Genomic DNA, 21,717 nt, shown 5'->3' with positions numbered 1-21,717 from the left:
TTTGGTGATTATGTTACTTCATAAACAATCACGACTTCTGTTTCCAGCATTTTTGTGGACTTTTACTGAACTTGGATGTGGCTACTTGTCAGAGTTGCTTTCCTAAGTTCATTCTTCTAGGTGCTTGTCCTGGCTAGTTTTATATCTGCCTGATACAAGCTGGAGTCCTTTGGGAAGAAGGACTCTGAATTAAGAAAATACCTCTACAAGATTTGCCAATAGGCAAGTCTGTCATGCATTTTCTTAATTGTCGATTGATGGGAGGTCATTGGGTGGGGCCATCCTTGGGCTGGTGGTCCTGGGTTCTATGAGAAAACAGAATGAGCAAGCCAGCAACCAGCATTCCTCTGTGGCCTCTGCATCAGTTCCTCCCTTTGCGCTCCTGACTCAGCTTCCCTCACTGGTAGATTTATGTGCTGTGAGACGAACTGAATTCTACATTGCTTTCGGTCACGGGGTTTCATCATAGCAATGGAAACCCGAACTAAGACAGCGGTAAACACGATAGTTGAAAGTAACGTTCGAGTTCTCAGGATGGGGCAACACAGTGTGGGGAGCCAAGCATGCTGGGAACGTCAGGAACACAGCCCAGCTGTGGAGTGCTATCAACGAGCAGCTGCAGCTGTACAGCTCCGACCACAGTGCCCACTGAGTCAACCTTCACCCTCTTCAGAGCTTCTACCTTTCTCTCTCCCAACTTCCAAATAGCCTAACTTCCAGTGGGCTACTTAAATGGGTCATTACAGTTGTTACTCATTACAGTTTGGCCTCAGACATAGGCAAATAATAACTTTGTTCAAAATGTTTTCTTATTGTTTATATTTATTATAAAGGTACTACATGATTATAAAACAGGTGATAATTAAGAAGGTTAAAATCTCCTTAAATCTATAACTCAGAATAGTGAGTCTTGCTATAATAGCTCAGGCTGACCTTGAACTGGAGATCATCCTGCCTTGGTCTGCTGAGTGCTAGGATTATAGGTGTGCACCAACACACCTAGCAAACATGATAATGATGATTACTATTTGTAGCCCAGGCTTGGAACTCACTATGTAGCCCAGGCTGGCCACAAACTCGTGTTTGATCTTCTTGTGCCCCTCTTATGTTTGAGGATTATGGATATATGCAACTGCACCTGGGTAAATGTGGTTATTTTTTAAATAACTTGGGTCACAGTCTTCATGAAAACTTCTTTTTCTTGATACACTTCAACAAGTATAAATATACATCATTAGTCTTCGTTGGTATATAGCATTTCTTTGTTTATGTGGAGCATGAACTTTTTTATTCATTCATATATATTTATACCTCTATTAAAATATATGTATAGATAAAGACATTTTATTTTACAACTCTCATTGGTAAACAACTGGATTTCTCGGGTTTTATGTAATATTTGTCTTCATCTTTGTACACTTTGTCCTGGAACTGGAGAAGTTGGACTATGTGCTTTAAATACATAGTTGCAAAACACCCTCAGAGACTTTGAACCAATTCATAATCACACCCTTGTACAGGAGGGCCTGTTTCTGCATTCTCCTACCCTGGTAGAGTTGGGGTTTTTTTATTATTTTGTATATGTGTGTGTGCACATGTGTGTATGGGTAGGCATGCATATGTGTATGCATGTATGGAGACTGGAGTTCAAGGAGTGATGTCTTCCTTGATTGCTCTCCACCTCGATTTTTGAGACAGTCTCTCATTGAACCAGGAGTCTGTGCAGTCAGCTATACTGCTGGGGTCTGCCTGTCTCTGAAGCTAAAGTTCTAGGGGTCCCCCTGCCTCTGCCCAGCCCTACACCCTCCAGTGCTGAGGTTACAGATATGTGCTGCTGCACCTGGCTTTTACACCAGTGCTGGGGGCTTACTATGTAGGTGGTAGGCACTGAGCTATCTCTCCAGCCCTCACCAGGGAGTTGTAAATCATGAAATCATGCTGTCTTTTCAGTAGGGCAGGTAAAGCACTTGTCTGCAATTCATAATGCCACAGTTGCCAACAGCACTTTGCATGTACTTGTTTGCCATTCCCTCTCTCTCTACCACACCACCTCCAGTGTGTGTTGTGTGGTGTGTGTGTGTGTGTGTGTGTGTGTGTGTGTGTGTGTGTGTGTGTTTGCTCCTGTTGGGGAGGGATTAAGGTAGAAGACAGTATGTAACAAATGTTGACATTAAGTTTCTCTGATGGCAACATATAAGTGGCTCTTCTCTTTTTATTGTTTGTTAATAGTATTTTCACTGTAAACATATTAATTTTACATAAAAATTACCTGTGTCATAAAAGCCTATCCAAATGTGCTCAGCTCTGAAATGTTTCTACAGAAAGGATACTGACAGTGCTGATATAGAAGCTACCTTGTAAGCAGCATAAAACACCAGAACCCAAAAAAAGAATGCCCTTGAGGCCCTCTGTGCCTCACAGGCCACAAAGCAAAAAGTATGAAGACACATAAAGTATCACTTGAAATGCATGTAGTTCTGAAAAAGATGGATATGAATGTATCATATGACCCAGCAATTCAACTGGTGGGTATGTGTTGTAAAGAGATGAAAAAACTGTCCCACAAGTATGAGTATCCACAGTGCCAGCGCCCTCCACAGTGCCAGCGCCCTTAACAACACTAAAGAGTAGGGACCATCTTGCTGCCTGTCAGCAGACAGCGTGAGGCAAATCCAGGCACTGAAATACTAAACTAGCCACAGAAAGGAACAAGCTACCGTGTGTGTTGTGACCTAAGTGAATTTCAAAACGCCGAGGGAAGGCGGAATCAGGACGCTGATGTCCAAAGGTGTCCTGAAAGGTGGATCAGGAAAGGAAGCCGTGCCTGTGAATACACGATGGACACGGGAGTGCTCCAGGGAAACCCAGACTGACAGAAATGTCCAAGGAGGAAGATATGGGTGGTGACCTGCTAACCCTGCACGTGTATTTAAAAACACTCTGTGCAGTTAATGTGGGAGAAATTTATGCATGTTTATACCTAAATAAAGATGTTTTTAAGACTCTAAAAGTGCATCCTTTCAAATGGATAAATTAAAGCATGAGCCTGAAGGACAGAGTTTGCCCCACACTTACTGCGCCCTCAGCTTCACAACACTGCAATACTTATAGCCGTAGTCCTAGCAGTAATAGGAAGAAGCAAGCTTTTCTACAAGTCGTTAAATTCTCATACAATTGCTGAAATCTTCTCATATTTTTCTTTCCAGTTATCCACTCGATTCTTTCACATTAACATCTGGTAAATTTTAGCATGTTTCCGCTTTCTTAATTTGTGGACTATAAAATCTGGTATGTGTGAAACTGTACTGTTGGCCCCTTCTCTGTGTCTGGAGTCAATCACGTGAAGTCTGGCAGAGACACAGTTCTAGGTGGGGTCTGAGAGATGCAGAGGAACCCAGCCAGGCCAGAGTTCCCAGAACAAGGCCATCAGGGATTTTGTTTCTGCTTCTGTTGTTGTTTTGAATAACTAGAGGCATTCTCCAGACTGTGGCGGGAAAGGGAAGACTTTCAGTCACAGAATCTAGTCACATCTATCAGAGTGGTGTGGCTAACCTAACTTCCTGATGAGTCCCAGGGAGCCTGTCTCCATAGCAACCTTTATGAAGGCTGCCTCTTCCATTCCCTCAGCAATACCTGGCTTTGCCCACGGTGCTTCTGTGGAGGAGACACCCTGCTACATTCCCCGAGTTCCAGATGTTCACATCTCTTTTATCAGTTGCTAGTGATCGCTTGTCAGTGTTCTGTTGGACATGACACAGCGTGTTGAGTCCCCAGGACTCAGTCTTCCTTTCACTGTTGTGACCAGTAAGTGTGGGCAGGGAACACTCGGCCATCCTTGGTGAATGTTATAGGTGGAATATACAAGGTATTTGTTCACCAAACAGAAGTGAGATGGCAGCCCCCAGTTTTTCTTTTTCTTTTTCTCCCTCTTAAGCTGGTGACAGCCTGGGACAACACTGAAGTCGTGGGAAGACCCAATTCTACTGCTGTGTGTGTGGTCCCTTCTGAGGGAACGATGCTTTCTTCTTTTTATTAAATTGTGTGTGTGTGTGTGTGTGTGTGTGTGTGTGTGGTGTGTGTGTGTGTGGTGTGTGTGTGTGTGTGTGGTGTGTGTGTGTGTGTGTGGTGTGTGTGTGTGGTGTGTGTGTGTGTGTGGTGTGTGTGTGGTGTGTGTGTGTGTTGTGTGTGTGTGTGGTGTGTGTGTGTGGTGTGTGTGTGGTGTGTGTGTGTGTGTGTGTGATGTGTGTGTGTGTGGTGTGTGTGTGTGGTGTGTGTGTGTGTGTGTGGTGTGTGTGTGTGGTGTGTGGTGTGTGTGTGGTGTGTGTGTGTGTGTGTGGTGAGTGTGTGTGTGTGTGTGTGGTGTGTGTGTGTGTGTGGTGTGTGTGTGTTGTTGTTATTGTTTAATTTTGTTTTGTTGTGGTATGCATGTGCGCAGGTACGTGCTGATGTGTATACAGACCAGAGGCATCTCGCTAGATCAACCTCCACCCTATTTTTTGAGACAGGCTTTCTGACTGGACCTGGAGCTGCCTGATTCAGCAAAGAAAGGCTGGGCAGAAAGCCCTGTGGATCCTCCTATCAGTGTCTCCCCAGCAGTGGAAGAACAGGTGGAAGCCACCACCATGGTGCTGGTGCCCTGAACTGGGTTCACCTGCTTTCTGGTGTACTGGTTGGTTTTGTGTGTCAACTTGATACAAGATAAAGTTGTCACAGAGAAAGGAGCCTCAGTTGAGGAAATGCCTCTGTGAGACCCAGCTGTAAGGCATTTTCTCAACTAGAGATTAAGGGGGAGGACCCAGCCCATTGTGAGTGGTGCTGTCCCTGGGCTGGTGGTCCTGGGTACTATAAGAGAGCAAGCTGAGCAAGCCGGCAGTAACATCTCTCCACAGCACTACTTCTTAATCAGCCTCCCACACCTGCACCTGCCCTCTACCCATGACCAGGCACTTATAGGGGACCTCCACATGTCAGAGCCCCCCAGAGTCAATCTAACCAAGCCTACACTTTGCCCTTTCTGGACGACTCCAATGACAGCCACAGTCCAAGCTCTCCCTTTGTTCCTGGCCTTTGGGCTCTGGAGCCATCGACCCCTGGTGACCTCCAGGAGCCTCCTCTTTCTGAGACCTGTGAGCAGAATATACTTTGTCTTCTTGAGACTATCTGTGTCTCTTCTGTGGCTATACCTGAGTGACTGTTACATAGAGCATGGGCTGAAGGTGCTAGGATCCCATGGAGGGCAACGTGACACTGCACATATGGAGAACAACATACCACTACACATACCCACCCATTCAAGACACCAGTGGGTAAAAACTTAAAACCAACGACTGTCATTTGTCCTAAGAGTTAAGTTCCACCACCTGTTTCCTTCTTCATCAAACCAAAGGCATGAAAAGGAGGAGTCAGGAATGAAATAATACATTTGCACTCCAAGATGCTTGCTAAAGACGAAGCCTCCAGGTAGACAGCAGCCTTTTCTGTGGCAGCATCCATGAACTAAGACAGCTTTCCAGATCACAAGGATCTGGAAGCTCCACTCTCTGCCCTTGAGGCCCACTGAAGACAAATCCTATGGTCAGCAACAGGCACAGGTTGCAAACCACTTACCTTTGTGGTGGTGCCTGTGGGGGCACCGAACATTCCTGTCCTGGGCGATCTGGGAGGATTCTTAACAACTCATACCATTACTAAAACATGCTGCTGCTGGCTGGCTTTAAGTGCAGTTGTTGTGTGCAGTTGTGTGCAGTTGTGTGCAGTTGGTGTGGTTGTGTGCAGCAGTGCGTGGTCATGTGCAGCTGTGTGCAGTTGTGTGCAGCAGTGCGTGGTCATGTGCAGTTGTGTGCAGTTGTGTGCAGCAGTGTGTGGTCATGTGCAGTTGTGTGCAGTTGTGTGCAGCAGTGTGTGGTCATGTGCAGTTGTGTGCAGTTGTGTGCAGCAGTGCGTGGTCATGTGCAGTTGTGTGCAGTTGTGTGCAGCAGTGCGTGGTCATGTGCAGTTGTGTGCAGTTGTGTGCAGCTATGTGCTTTTCCCCAGGTCCTACCTCGAACAAAGACGTAAGCACTGTACTGTTCATAATACTCTCCCATTCGCACACGGATTGTGTAGAGACCTTCATCTTCTTTGTTGAGGTGAGAGAATGTGAGTGTTGCCCGGTCTCCACTCCAGTGTGGCTGCACCCATTTTGAGGGAGAAACAGGTGCTCCTAGAAATGTAAGAAGACAAGCAGATTCATTGATTTTTCTCCACTCCACCCCTTCCCTCTCTCCTGTCTTCATTGAAGGTTATTTGACTCTTAGATCTTCAAGCCATTCTGGTGTGTTTAATACTAGGGAGAATATTAAGCAAAAGTGAGGGGCTCCACGACAGACATTTGTAATTTGTAACATCTGACAAAACTAAAATGTAAAGCTCTTTGTTCAAAGAGTGGAGAAATTCAAAGTGTTGAGTTTTGCCTCTGTGCTAGCTGGTTTATGTCAACCTGACACAGGCTGCAGTTCCCTGAAAGGAGGGAATCTCAACTGAGAAGATGCCTCCACAGGATCCTGCTGTAGGCATTTTCTTAATTAGTGGTTGATGTGAGTTTTAGGGACTTCTTGAGACTTCTGAGTTGTTTACTTTCTGAATTTTAAGGAGCTCTCCATTATGGGTGTTGCCACCCTAGGGAGGTGGTTCTGTATGAAAGCAGGAGGACAAGCCCTAAGTTGTACCCCTCCATGGCCTCTGCTTCAGTGCCTGCCTCCAGGTTCCTGCCCTGCTAGAGCTGCTGGACTGACTTCCCTCAGTGAAAGACTGTGATGTGGAAATATAAGCCAATTAAATCCCTCTCCCCATAGTGTTTCATCACAGCAAGAGTAACCCTAACTACACCTCTTTTATTTTAAAATATCTTATTACTTATAATGAGTTATACAGACTACAAAAAATGGTACCATAACTTATGTGCAACAGATAAATATAAATTTTAATATTCTAGAATTGGTGAGTGTCGGGGAAGAATTTTTGTAAAAGACTCAGCTGTACAAATCATTTTTGTACTGTATGAATTTAATTTTAAATGTAAACTTATGCAGTCGTGTTTTAATGCTTATTCTAGTATGTCCCTTAACTTTTAGAAGTCACCATTCATATTTAATCCCAAATGCCTGCTTATGCTTCCCATCACTGCTCTTTCAGCTATTAGGAAAAATTAATTCTACAGCTGTTCCTTTTGTTAAAAACTGGCCCACTCAGAATCTTACATGAAAAGCATGGTCTTTACACTGAAAGCTAAAATCTCTAAACTTCATGTTTAGGACTCAGCCAGGGTCCCAAACTCTCAAGAAGACTAATGTCCTCAGGCGCTTTGATTGGAATCTCCAGGAGCTCCCCGAAGTGAGTGGTATCTCACTGAGAAGCTTGCTGCCTTCCTGCAGTCCTGTCCCAAACCCACAGAGATGGTCTCTGTGGTAGGTGGGTGCCAATGACACACTTTGGCATCCACGTGGTGGGTAAACTGAGGCAGGCAGCCCTTGGGGGTCAGTGATTAGAGCTGTTGACAGGGGTGGACCCAGATACTTACAGGGGATACTGCCAAAGGCAGCCAGCAATGAGAGAAGTTACTCAGCAGGCAGGTATACACACACACACACACACACACACACACACACACACACACACACACACCCCTCGAGTGGATGAAACAAAAGGCAGAGTCCAATAACTTCACACAAACATATACATACATGCAAAACATACATATATACATTCATACATGCATGCATATATACATACATAAATACAATGTTGCAGTCCCCATGCTTTATTCTTTCTCCAATAGTTTATATATCTCAGCAAAATATTTCAAGCAGTATAAAATTACAATGTGGTTACATTTTAGTTTTCATCTAGTAAATGATTATGAAAAACGTGTGTTTGTTCCCCAATACCTTTACAAAAAATAACATTACGTAGTACAGGTAAAGAACACAAATTATCCCCCAAACCCACATACATTCATAACTAAATGACTTGTTATAGATGAACAAAGTGAGGGCAAGCAGCATAGTTTTCTCGGACAGTTTCTCTTATTGGCAGGCAGCAATTTATGGTTACAAAGGATGGATTATTTTATTAGTTATCTTTAAAAGTAATCTTATAAGACTCTTAAAAGAATCACAAATATAAACTTTTGTATTAAAAACAGTCATAAATCCTCAGAATGCATATGTACTCATCAGCAATTCTTATTAAATCATGTCAGGAAGCTGAGGGTAAACATGGGTGTAAGAAATCATTCACCAGCAGTCCAGCCTCAGTGAGAATCACATCAGCCAATGCTGCCATTGTTCTTGTTCTCTGACCATGAAGGTCTCTAGCTTAACTAATAAGGATGTGCCTTTCTGAGCTTCAAATTGTTCCCTAAGATTTCTTACATCAGAGTCAGGAGCAAAACCATCTAACCTAGCTTCACTAACAATTTTATTTTTTCAAATGTTTTCTAAGGTGGTGGTCATTGCTGACAATCTACATCTCTAACTTCTTCTCTAGGGTGGTGATTGAATCATTAATCTGCTCCAGGGGCAATGCCTGAAAGAGATTAAGCATTAGAATTGTGAGTGCCAGAGACACTGCCCAGTGAGGGGCTGGAAGCCCCCTTAAAGTTTTCACACAATTCTTAGATTAGGAGAGATGTGAAGGCAGCAAGCACAGCCAAATTCCATAACAGCATGACGTCCATGGGACACATGCTCCTTGGGGCTGTCCCACACTGAGGCTCACCCATGTGGCTGTGGTAACAGGTAGGCCAAATTCCATGAGTCCTAAAGTAATTTGTCCTTCCTCCTGTATGGCCCTTGACAAGTGGGGAAGCTTCTTCCTACTGTGGTTCCCCATACTGCTTCCCTACAGAATATGTCCTGTCCTCTGGGATCCAGAGTCACCACTTCACTGTTGCTACTGCTACCACTGTCTTGTTAATTCCAATCTGGGCCAGGTCATTGTTCCAATCATCATGTTGGGGCCTCAGAATGTCCCAAGTATTGAAATGTACACCTCATAGCCAGTCCCTTAGCTCAGTGGTCATGTTGCCCACTAGCCTAAGCCTGTATTGCCTGGTTGACCAGTTGGCCTGTCTTCTCTGCTATGTTCATGCTCTCTAGTCCTATGGGATTTCACATTTAAAATGTAAGTTCGTAGATAAAGTGAGGGGCTTGAGAGATGGCTCAGTGATTAGGAACACTGCTTTGCCTGATGAGTTGGGCTCAATTCCCAGCCACACAGTGGCTCACAACCATCTGTAACTTTGGTCCCCGGCAGAAATTTAATGGCCTCCTCTGTCAGTGCATACACTGTTTGCACAGGTATATATTACAGGCAAAATACCCATACACAATTTTTAAATTTTTTAAAAAGGACAAAATGATATGAGTGTCAAGCCAGTGGCTACATAGCATCAAACCCAGCCCAGCCAGCCTTCCAGAGCATTCCTGTGTGATGGCATTGTTTACCGTCCCCAAGAGTCAGTCCCAGCAAAAACAAAACAAGTGAACATTGTAATATTTATCTATTTTGTATCCATTTTTGTACTAGCTTACATTTTTTTACAAGAAGAATACATATACTATAAACTTTTAAAATAAAATACACTATCACCAGGGACTAAACCACCACCCAAAGAGTACACATGGACAGACCCATGGCTCCAGCTGCATATGTAGCAGAGGATGGCCTTAATGGAGGAGAAGCCCTTGCTCCTGCCAAGGCTGGACCTCCCAATGTAGGGGAATGTCAGGGTGGGAGGGAAGGGTTGGGGAGGGGGTGCACTCTCATAGAAGAAGTAGGAGGGAGGATGGGATAGGAGGCTTATGGATGGGAAACTGGGAAGGGAGATAACATTTGAAATGTAAATTTAAAACATCCAATTTAAAAAGAAAAAAACCTAAAAAAAATTACACTATCGTATTAAAGTAAGATTGCTAATGTCTGAATTGCTTCTAAAATTTTACGTAATTAGTATGTAATTATTTTGTGAGATTGTATGTTTTTAAAATTTTATACAACTATTATACATGATACCTATTAGTTAATATACTTTATCTAACAACCTAGCCTGTAAAGTAAATATCAAGGATTTTGCTAATTTATTACACATATTACTTGGTGACAAGGAAATCTTACCTTCGAATTTATATTTTAGCTAGGTATGTGGCACACATCTTTAATCCCAGCACTGAGGAGGCAGAGTCTGTCATATCTCTGTGAGTTTGAAGCCAGCTGGTCTACATTGTGAGTTCCAGGACAGCCAGGGTTACACAGTGAGACCCTGTCTCAGGGATTAAACAGAACAACAGGTGTGTGTGTGTGTGTGTGTGTGTGTGTGTGTGTGTGTGTTACATATATGTGTGTATATATGGTACATATGAGTACATGTATGATATGCACATATATACATGGTGTCTTCATTTTGAAATGTATGTTAAAACTTAGCACATCAGTGTGTTGTCTTTGGCCTCTAGGTTCTATTAGCCCTGAGAAGCAGATCAGCAACTGACCCACATGCATCTCTAATTAAGAAGCAAATTAAGAACTCAGTCCAAAGACTCACCATTTCTATACCACTGGACCTCTGGCTGGACGTGTTTAATTTCAGGAGTGATGACCACACGGCAGCCCAGACTCATGGTCTCTCCTTCTCTCCCAAAAGACACATCAAACTTGTCATCAAAGTGGATCTCAAACTTGGATGCATAGCCGTAAGGGGTCACAGCAACTGGGTACAACAGAAATAAATACCAGTAGTGTATTCTCTTTCTCTTTGAAGAGATACAGTATTATAATAAGCTTAGGCAGAAAACAGCTGAGATTAAAAATAGACCAAATTATTTATGTGGACAAAACTCAAGTTCTGTATGGGAAGTTCTGTATGGATCATATGCCTATCTCATTTGCATAAAATTCTTAAGTCATTGATCATATAAGATAAATGTCTATATTTATTATTATAAGGAACCCAAATTAGAGGGTCACATGCAATGTCTCAAATGTAAACTAAAACCACATTTAGCCTCGACTTTCTTACCTATAGTATAGGAGCTTTTTAATCTTAGATTTTGAGGTGAATTCTACTGCTTAAATAGAGGTGACAGTGGGATGCTTTGTCCTCAGGTTGTTAGAGCTGGCTTCCCACTGAATGCCAAGGCAGTCTTTCATAGTCAAGCTTAACTCCAGATACAGAGAAGTTAGAGACTGCACTCACTTCCACTTGTGTTTGGGACCTTAGAACTGATATAGAACTTTCTTATAACTCACCTCTCTCCTCCAGAGCCAGCCTGACCTCTGAAGCCTGTACAGGATAGGATCCAGTCAAGTCTCTCAGGTTTCATTGGAATATTATCACATAGAAATTAGGCAGATGGGAGAGGTTCTTCGAAGAGAAGCTATTTCCTCGTTGACTAGTGGTTGCCTGGTAACACACAAGTTGGAGGCAGTACAATGTGTTGGTTGAAAATCAAAGTTCTGGAAAGTTCTGTGGGTGAATGTGGGCAGTCATCTAGCCATACCCTGAGTCCCACACAAAAGTTTCTCTGTAGAGAACATCGTGGTACTTAGCTGATAGGATTATTGTGAGCTTAACTGAGTTGATAGCTATGAAATCCTTAGAATGCCTGACAAAATTGAACTTAATGAAGGGCAGGTTGTATTTTCAATATACTATTTCAAGGCCTTGGGAAAAGAGACAAGACATAATAAGAAAGGACTCTAGAACTAGACTCTGGCAGTTATGGGCTATGAGGTCATGGCATTGGCTGTCTACTACTACCTCCCTGAGTTCCAGTCCCCCCATCTGAAAGGAGAAAGACTCTGTTACCAGGTTGTTGCAACTATGTATCCATGTAAAGTGCCCTGCACATTAAATAACCTGTCAGTTATGTAGCAATTTCTTTCCTAACCTAGGAGAGTTGATGATTTTTAGACATTTGCTCAACCTAAAAATATTTTAAGAATAATCTTTGGGAAGATTTTAGTATTTTCCTATTGATGTTTCTTACAATATTTTACATAGATCATAAAAATGAAGTAACTTTCTGAAAAGCACATGACTAATTAATAGGATTGATTTGTTTTCAACTAACCCATGGTATTGCCTCCAACTTGTGTGTTACCAGGCAACCACTAGTCAACGGGGAAATAGCTTCTCTTTGAAGAACCTTTCCCATCTGCCTAATTTCTATGTGATAATATTCCAATGAAACCTGAGAGACTTGACTGGATCCTATCCTGCACAGGCTTCAGAGGTTAGGCTGGCTCCAGAGCTGCCTTGGAAGAGAGAGGAGAGTTATAAGAAAGTTCTGTATCAGTTCTAAGGTCCCAAAACCAAGTGGAAGTGAGTGCAGTCTCTAACTTCTCTGTATCTGAGATTGAGCTTGACCATCAAAGACTGCTTTGGTATTCAGTGGGAAGCCAGCTCTAAGAACCTGGGGACAAAGAATTCCACGGTCACTCCTACAGGCCTGTGTCAATGTGCTTTCCCACATCACATACTACAAATAAAAATTTAACAAAACTTTATAAGGTTTCAAGGACTTTAAAGTGAATTGATGCAAATAGGAAAAAAACCCTGCCCATATTAGAAAACAAATGTTTGTGTCAACCACTGAAACAAGACTATGGCTTTGTCTGTGAAGCTTACAAGCTTATTCTAAGCATGCAGCACATACGCAGGTACTAAACACACATTAATAGAATTTACGACTATAGCCCCTCTCATTTTTGTTAGGAAGAGATGTACTAACACAATCAGATGTACAGGAGGTGATCAGAAGAAGCTCTGGAAGAAAGAGTCAAGCTGGGCTTTCAGAACCTGACTTGAAAGCTAAGAAAAAGGGAGAAATCTGGCCACAAGAATGAGCACAGTGGAGTCAGAGACTGGGGAATGAAGTATCACACCAATCGTGAGGGGTTTGGGAGCTATGTCATGGTTTCAGAATCACTAATGTGATGGGGAAAGATCACTTCCTTCCCTTATCTCTCCTGCGGACTGACACCAGGGGTTATAACTTTGGAGTTATTCGTGAAGTCAGTCAACAGGTTGTCTACCAACAGCAAACCAAACCAGGGAAGCGGAAAACCAAGCCAGGAGAAGGGAGAAGTATTAAGTATTTTCAGAACTTCACTTGTAGTGAGAATTTGGATTTCTTAAAAAGAAACAGTTATGCTGTGTGAATATGTTTTCATTTTAATCCCAGGTGTGGAATAAGGGGTGCTTCAAATTGTCTACAGTTGCTTTGTCTCGTGCTCTGGCAGGGGTGTGATTCTGTCAGCTGAAAATGGTTTATGTTTGGAATTCTGAGGACATTTCAGAGGGTATAAGAAAGCCAGAGCCTCGAGAAGCTGCTGCGGCTGCTGCTGGTTTGCCAATATACTGACAAGGAAGACGGAACTTGCCCCAAGGAACTTGATGCCCCTAATCAGCAGGAAGTAGTCTAAAGGTGTCTATGTCCCTGTCCTCTCTAACCTTCTTTCTCTCCTACCTAGTTGGAAGGGATTGGAGTGGAGAAGGGTGGTAGATATAAGAACCCAATAAAGTAGCAAAAAGTACAGTTACCCACACTCACTGCTCATTATTTAAGGTGTAGAAAATAAGTGTGGACCTGACTGTCTGAGCATATGATCAGTTTAACAAATATAAACAGGCTACTTTTAAAATACAAAGGACAAATCAATTAACCTTGGAAACAGACTAGAAGCCAAAGAACTTTAAAAACAGCAAACTGTTTTTAAACCATGGGTGGTTAGTGGGTGGTATATCCGACTTGGCATGCACTATTACATAAGCATCATGAATTATTTCATTGTTTTAAAAATCACGTTGCTTCCTTAAACCCAAGGGGTTCAGAACATTGTTTGGAATTTGAGCATTACTGTGCTACACTTTGCATAAAGATGGTGCTTATCGAATGTGCTGTTAAACTTACAGCTGAGAGGCATGGAAACCCCACCACGGAGGAGAGAATCGTCCAGTTCTCCTTTATATCCTAGAGAGGACAAGAGGACACATGTGAGCCACGTTGTGATTGCCCGGGTTTTTAGCATGGGCAGGAGTTTTAAATCCACTTTGGACAAAGCAAAAGCAAACTCACTCTTCACCACCACCGAGGCATATGCTGAGACCTCTCCTTGAACATTCATCGCCGAGGCCCGGTACTGAGCCGTGTCTTCGAAGTCACACCTGCAAACACACACGAAGATGAATGACCGTGGTCGTGACTCCTTGTAACAGTCGGCTGTTTCCTCAAGGAATGCTTTGCTAACAGAGCAGATGGTAAATTAATGGCTCACACGTGGCTCTTGATGAAGGGACTGTCTCTGATCCTGTGGTACGTTATATAGTCCAAGTCACCTGCTGATGTTCACACTGCAGCAGGATGGTAAGAGAATATCTGTGATCCAGTGCGACCCTAACCTTGGTTCACTTAAAATGCCAAAGAAGAGTTAACAAAGTACTAAGGATATCAATTGCATCCAGAAACTGCTTTGTACTGCCAAGGAGAAAGTGCCCACCAATGCATGTAGCATTGGAACAGGTAATGACCCTGAGCAGGACTCCATGCTGTCCTGCTTCAGAAATGAGGTTTTGGTCTAGCATCAGGATGACAGGGAAGAGAAAGGAGCAATTTTTCATGACGGTTTCCCACAGCCTCCCTGAGCCGCAAACCTGCACAAGACTGATCTTTTATACCATTCCTTGTTGTGGTTTCAAAACATAAGAAACTTCATCTGTTCTACTGATATTTGGGCTCCAATGGGAGTTCCAGCTCATAGCATATCACAAGTACTTTCTGGGAGTTCCTTTATGTTGTACACGGACAACACGGACAGTGTACAACATACAACAGTACACGGACAGGAGAGTCGTACAAAGATGGATGCGGGAACAACGTCCTCACAGGTCAGACTGAGACTCCAGGTGGACTGTTTCCAAGCGGACTGTTTTTGTATTTAATCACTCTAGTTCTCACCTTCTTCCTTCTTTCTTCGGGTTTACTTAGTTTCATTTGTGATACACTGTGTCTTGCTGACCAGGGAACAACGTCCTCACAGGTCAGACTGAGACTCCAGGTGGACTGTTTTTGTATTTAATCACTCTAGTTCTCACCTTCTTCCTTCTTTCTTTGGGTTTACTTAGTTTCATTTGTGATACACTGTGTCTTGCTGACCAGGAAGGTAAATACAGTTGCCTTTCTCAGACTGTTTAATTTTAGAAAACCAGAGGCTCATTACTGCTTACTGAGAAGCGATTCCACTGCAGATGAGGGCTTGGTGAGTGCAGGGACCTCTGGGCTCTCTTTGAAGCCCAGTGTCTATTGAGCCAACTCTTCTACTGAGAAGAAGGCCGTGCATGCTGCAAGGATGATTAGTTAGTTTTCCTTTTACGGCTCAGCACATGTGGCCTATCTGAATTGGAACTGTGGGTCCTGGTCTACTGTTCCCATCCACATAATCGGGTTTGCATTTCAAACCGTCTTAGGAAACATTATGCATTTTTTTAGGACTTGGAAATTTTAACAGAGTTTCCATTTCAAATTTTGCTTAACCCTGCGACATCCCAATGTCTGTCCCTGACTCACCCACACAGACTGACAAGGCACACAGTGCCCCATAGTTGCTGGTGGGCTGCAGGGAAGACCATTCTCCCATTCTATTCAGTTCCAGTGACACTCATCCCAATCCCTATGCCTTTTGTTGGTTAAAAATATAAGAACACGGTGCTGTGGGTTTGGAATTCTGTGATGAGACACTGACATAGAGATGCCTACTTAAGCAATTGTTTTCTTAATAATTTCTATAGGACCTACAGATACAGAGATAAACAAAAACACATATACTCATTTTATCATCTTTTGCGAAGTTCAAGTGTGAGATTGAGGCAGGAGGTAGTGTGTGCACAGCAGACTTAGTCATCATACATGTCACCTAAACCACCAACCAAAGATGACACATGGTGGAACTCATGGCTCCAGCTGCAGATGTAGCAGAGGATGGCCTTATCTGGAATCAATGGGAGGGGGAGCCCTTGGTCCTCTGGAGGCTTGATGCCCCAGTGAAGGGGAATGCCAGGACGGGGAGACAGGAGTGGGTGGGTGGGTGGGAGACTACCTTCCTAGAAGCAGGGGGAGGGGGAATGGGATGGGGGTTAGGAGGGGAAACTAGGAAGGGGAATATCATTTGACTTGTACATAAATAAAATTACCAATTAAAAAAAAGAAAATTATGAAGCTACAATAAACATCACATGTGAACTTTAAAATGTGAAAGAAAAGAAAAGAAGTATACATAAAAGACCGTTAGATAAACCTGCATGGGGACCAGAAAGAAGGTAAATTTTGTCTGTGACCTGAGTGATAAGATGTGTCCCTGAGTGTCTGGTAGTGACACACACAAATACTCATGTGCTCTTACTTGCTGATCTCAAGAGTATGCATTCCATATCGACTTTCAATGATGTACTTTTCTGGGTTTGCATGGACATTTATAGGCACCTGGTTTTTATACCTGAAAGAAAACAGAAGCAAGATGAACAGATTAAAGAGTAATTAACTGCATGACTGACCTCTGTGCATGTGCGTGTGCGTGTGCATGCGTGCATGTGTGTGTGTGTGTGTGTGTTGGGGAGGAGAAAGAGACACACATATACACACTTATTGTTCCTGTAAATACACCTGTAGGTGAAGCGCAATAATTCCATCTATTGAAAAAAGAAAAAAGTAATGCAAATTTCCCAAGCCTAACTAAACTCACCAGCACTACAATAAAACCTCTCAATGTGCTTTCTCCTTGTCATTGAAGTTCATATGAAAAATGTGAACCAGTCATAGCACGTGTGCATCTCATGCACATAGCAGTAATGAAAAGCTACTTCTATGAAATAGTAAATGGTGGCGATTATTCATATAAAATCAAAAAACACTAAATGACCAACCCAAGAGCATGCATGGGTTGGACCTAAGCCTCCTACACATTTGTAGCAGATGTGCAGCTTGGTCTTCGTGAGAGTCCCCTAACAATTGGCACAGGGTCTGTCTCTCACTCCATTGCTTGCCTTTGGATCCCCTTTCCCTGGCTGGGCTGCCTTGTCCGGCTGCAGTGGGATGCACTTAGTCCTGCTGCAACTCAGCCTGCCAGGGCAGGTCCCCACGTTCTCAATAGCCAGTGCTGTGGTGCCACAAGAGGCTTATCCACTCAAACCCTTTATTTTTATTTTTTGAAGAAAAGAGGAGGAGGGGAAGCAGTGGCAACTCACAGGCAGGCTTTCCCTCCTCTAGAAGGGGAGGGGCAAGGGGGTAAGAGGAGGGAGGAGGGCTGAAGTTGGGATGTAATGTGAATAGATAAGTAAATAGTAGGGAAACAGAACGATTCATTGATGTTGTTCAAAGTCAAGATGGTGAATTTCCTGAGGTGGGCACATGGTATAAAGGAGATGTCTTGGGTGCTAAATATACTCGGGCTCCATTGGAGCACTGCTATACACATGAGTGTATTCAGTCCAAAATAAACTCGCCCAAACTCTTCCTTCATATATAACACACATTTCTTTGTATAAACATTATATTCAACAACAACAACAACAACAACAACAAAGTCGACTATAGTGAAGATAGAATGAAAGCTTTGTGTTGGGGTTTTTGTTGTTGGCTCTCACTGTGGGAGGAAAGCACACTACCCCTCCTACTGCCATCCTTGAATGTTATTCTTAGTAACAATGCCACTGCATAGAAAGGCCATTATACTCATGACTTGGTTTCTGTCATAGTAAGAATGACTTTTGCCTGAAGATAACTTCAGATCATGACAGGAGACTTCCAACTGTTCTGGTCCTCTTTGCAGCTTGCTCTCCCTCACAGAAGATAGGCCACACAGACGGGCTTCTCTGTGAGACACTGACTTCCATTCTGTGAGAGGCACCTGACCTTCTCAAGTCCCCATGGTCTCAATAGCCAGTGCTATGGTGCCACTCTTAAAAAGAAGAGAGGAGGGACTGGAGAGATGGCTCAGAGGTTAAGAGCACTGTCTGCTCTTCTAGAAGTCCTGAGTTCAAGTCCCAGCAATCGCATGGTGGCTCACACCTATCTGTAATGGGATCTGGTGCCCTCTTGTGGCCTGCAGGTGTACATGCAGTGAGAAAGCGGTATGCTGTATATGTAATAAGTAAATAAATCTTTTAAAAAGAGAGAGAGAGGAGGAAGAGAAGCAGCAGCAAGGGATCCCTTGCTTACCCTTCAGATAAACTACCTCATATGTAGTAAAACTAATGATATAACTAATGTGAACCAGTCATAACACGTATGCACTAATACATAATTAGTTACTATAACTAATTATGGTAAAACTAATAATATAATAAAATTAATAAACACAGATGGCAAAGGGTTCCCTGCTCTGTCTATCTACAGCATCAGGAAGTCAAGTCCTTACAACCACCATGTGAGGACAGTATTTAATCTCACTCCCCAATGACTAGGACAGTATTTAATCTCACTCCCCAATGAAGTCATCCCTGTGGCAAAGGCAGACACAGCAGAGCTGGGACTTGAACCAAGACTGCCTGTCTCCTGGCTAATGTGAAATTTTCATGTTTTAGTTGTTTTCTGTGTGGCTGCCTTTCATTTCTTTAGACTTTTGAAAAACAGAAGATGGGGAGGAGGAAAGTGATACAAGAGAAAAATACTGGTTTCCATTAACTCTTTTGCCCTATCTGTCCCCAAAGATTCACATTTTGGAAGGTTGGTCTCCAGTGTTGCAGCATCCTGAAGTAGTGAAATCTTTACTGGGGAGGCTCTTGGATCACTGGGGGCCTGTGGTGCCTTGTTAACTCCAAGATACTGAGCGAGCCCTCTCTGTTTTCTGTGTCATTTTTCCCCTCCGGCAATGCTCACTTACTGTGACTCCATTTGCCATGATGTGGCACTGCCAAGGGGTACCTCATAAGTGTTGGCACCTACACTGTTCAAAACAGTTAAATAAACCTACCTTTGTGTAGGTAGCCCTAGGTATTCTGATATAGAAATAGAAGTCTAATATAATTCCTAAGTCCCACAGTTCGTTTTTCTTCTTTTTATGCACATGTGTGCATGGTATATGTGCATGTCTCTGTGTGTTCACATATATGTATGTTCTGGTACACGTTCACGTAGAAACCTGAGGTTGAAATCAGCAATTTTCCTCAGTTGCTTTTCTCCCCTTTTCCTTGGAGCAGGGCCTCCCAATCAAACCCAAAGCTCAATGATATGGCAGGTCCAGAAGCCAGCTTGCTCCGGAGAGCCTCTGTCTCTGCTTTACAAGGCTGAAATTTTAGGTGAGCCACCATGGTGAGCAGCCATTTATATGGGTTCTGGGGGATCTGAACCTTGGTCCTCTTGCTCACTATTTCCCAAGCTCCTACACACTGCTCTCTGATTCTCATTTCCATGCAGCTAAACTGCAAGCCAGCCGTGAAGACTCTTGACACCCAGAGACATGCGCGGACACCATGTGTGAGATGCCAAGTCTTCAACACTCCTCTTTACAAGTCTTACGGATTATCAACTGTTTTCATCTCTTTGAATCGTGGTCACTCCCTAAATACGACATTTATCCTCGTTATTGTTGAGGGGCAGTGAGATAGCTCTGAGGGAAAGGCACTTGCCAACAAGCATGATGATGACTAGAAGTTGATCCCTAGGCCCTACATGTTAGGAGGAGAGGAAACAGCTCCTCCAAGTTCTTCTCTGACTTCCCCACATATCCCATGGCCTGTGTACACACACACACACACACACACACACACACACACACACACACACTAAATGAACGTAATTTTAAAAGTTATGGTTGGGTCTGTGTCTCTCCTACTAAGCTGCTAATCCTTTGATGATGGGGCATCGTTTCTGTGTGATATACATTTCCTTCCATTCCCACTCCTGAGGGAGTCACGGGTGTATCACAGATGATCAGTGTTGGATCGGATTGTTGTATGATAAAATAGTTCAATTATACCATCTTTTTTTTTTTTTACTAAAGAAATCAAGTTCTGAAAAACGCGTACCTCGTGCCGTGGATGACTTTGAATGGCATGATAACAGTAAGTTTCCCTCGGATCTGAAATGAAGAGGATTGTTCTAGCCCAAGAGTCACGGCTGGGTGCCTGGCACGCTGTATGATTCACTCCCTACTCAGAACACATTGCTGCCTTTTTGCTTCTTGAAAGCCTGGAAGTGACTTCAGACAGTGGTCAGAGACCACTGCCATCAGCTCTGAATCTCAAAGCTCCCATTTTCAGGAGTAAAAGGGCTACACTTTCTGCTCAGATAGCTTTGGGTCAGCTGAGCACCTCCTGCTTGCTTGGGTGTTACTGTGCTGGTGGTGGCTGTGGCTGGGGTTGCTGGGTGTGTTGGGTGTTTGAGTTTGGTTAGGTTTCCACACGCTGAAGGTTTTTCTGTAGCTCTTCCCAGTCCAGGGGGTCAATGTAACACTAAACATTGTGTCATGACAATGTGACACTAAACATTGTGTCATGTGCTGCCTGACCGAATGACCGAGCCACGCTCAGCTCGGCTTCAAGTCAACAATGTTGTTCATAGCTCTATAAAGTTTGAGTTAAAGTGCTATTTTGCAGCTCCCCACGGCTGTGCCACCGTTCCCACCCTCCGGCACCACTCAGCTTAGCACCTTTATGCTTTCCCAGCTAAACATTCACAGCCATATGACTCCCTGGCAAAGGAAACTGGTTTAAAATACACAACACTTGTCCGTGGAATGCTGAAGGCCTCAATGCATCGGAGAAACTCCTGGTTAAAGCCCTACAGAAGGACTAAGCCAGAAAGGGCTTTTGTTCTACTCTGCAGGGAATTCCACAGCAAGGCAGTCAGGGTTTGGGTCACTTGAGATTGTCTGCCTTCAGTATTAGGTCAGGGGAAAGAAGGGGTTTGCTGTCCCCCCACCCCCAACACACACACACACTTCACAGCTTGTTGTTTCTGGAAAGTGGAATTCCAAATTAGCCAGTCATCAGCCAGCTATGGAGAGTAATCTGCACCCTGGGATGGTTTCCCAGAGGCTTAAATCCTTTGTATGGACAGCACTTCCACTAATTAATGAGGCTTCGTGTACTTCTGGAGTAACACTCTACTGTCCTGTGACTTTGCCTGTTTAATGAGCTATGCACATTTCACCCTTATATACAAATGTTGGCCTTGCTGCAGAGCTCATGTAGACAGTGAGGAGAGGTAGGGAGAGCACCTCAGCAGAGTGAAATTCAGTGAAAGTAATATGCCCTATGATCTTTTTCCTATCACGATGCCATGCAAGTTGAGGTAACCTTAAACTCGTTAAATCTCACAGCAAGTGGGAATGCCGGTGTGAATCCGGTGTAAAAAGGAGCTATCACCCACTGTAAAAACCAAGTATCTGTGACTACAGAGTTGGCTCAGTGGTTAAAAGAGGAAATACAGTTAAATCTGGCACTTTAAAAAAAAATCCACAACCAAAACAATTTTCTCTTTTTACAAATAACATTTTTTGAGACAGGGTCTCCTAGATCTCAGCCTGGCCTTGAACTCCCTATATATAACTAAGGTTGACTTTGAACTTCCTGTCCTCCTGTTTCCATCTCTGAGTGGTGGGCTTACAGGCACTTGTCACCTTGCTCAGTTTATGCAGTCATGGGGATAGAACCCAGGCTAGGTAAGCACTCTGCCAACTGAG

At 43.5% G+C, this 21,717-nt stretch overlaps 1 protein-coding gene across 4 annotated transcripts in view; it reads right to left on the bottom strand.

Moving 5' to 3' along the window:
* Nucleotides 1-21,717, bottom strand: part of Myom1 (myomesin 1) — a 123,408-nt gene that overhangs the window by 78,409 nt on the left and 23,282 nt on the right. For all 4 annotated transcript variants that reach the window (XM_039083797.2, XM_039083799.2, XM_039083798.2 and 1 more), the window contains 5 exons: nucleotides 16,438-16,530; nucleotides 14,118-14,206; nucleotides 13,953-14,012; nucleotides 10,583-10,747; nucleotides 6,041-6,202 (listed from right to left, as the gene is read on the bottom strand). In XM_039083797.2, the coding sequence (XP_038939725.1) occupies nucleotides 6,041-6,202; nucleotides 10,583-10,747; nucleotides 13,953-14,012; nucleotides 14,118-14,206; nucleotides 16,438-16,530 (569 nt within the window). The remainder of the gene's footprint in view (nucleotides 1-6,040; nucleotides 6,203-10,582; nucleotides 10,748-13,952; nucleotides 14,013-14,117; nucleotides 14,207-16,437; nucleotides 16,531-21,717) is intronic.

Source organism: Rattus norvegicus, chromosome 9, assembly GCF_036323735.1.
Source record: "Rattus norvegicus strain BN/NHsdMcwi chromosome 9, GRCr8, whole genome shotgun sequence".
NCBI classification, from domain to species: Eukaryota; Metazoa; Chordata; class Mammalia; order Rodentia; family Muridae; genus Rattus; species Rattus norvegicus.
Note: the sequence above shows the minus strand (reverse complement) of the source record. Positions and strands in the feature narration are given on the sequence as shown.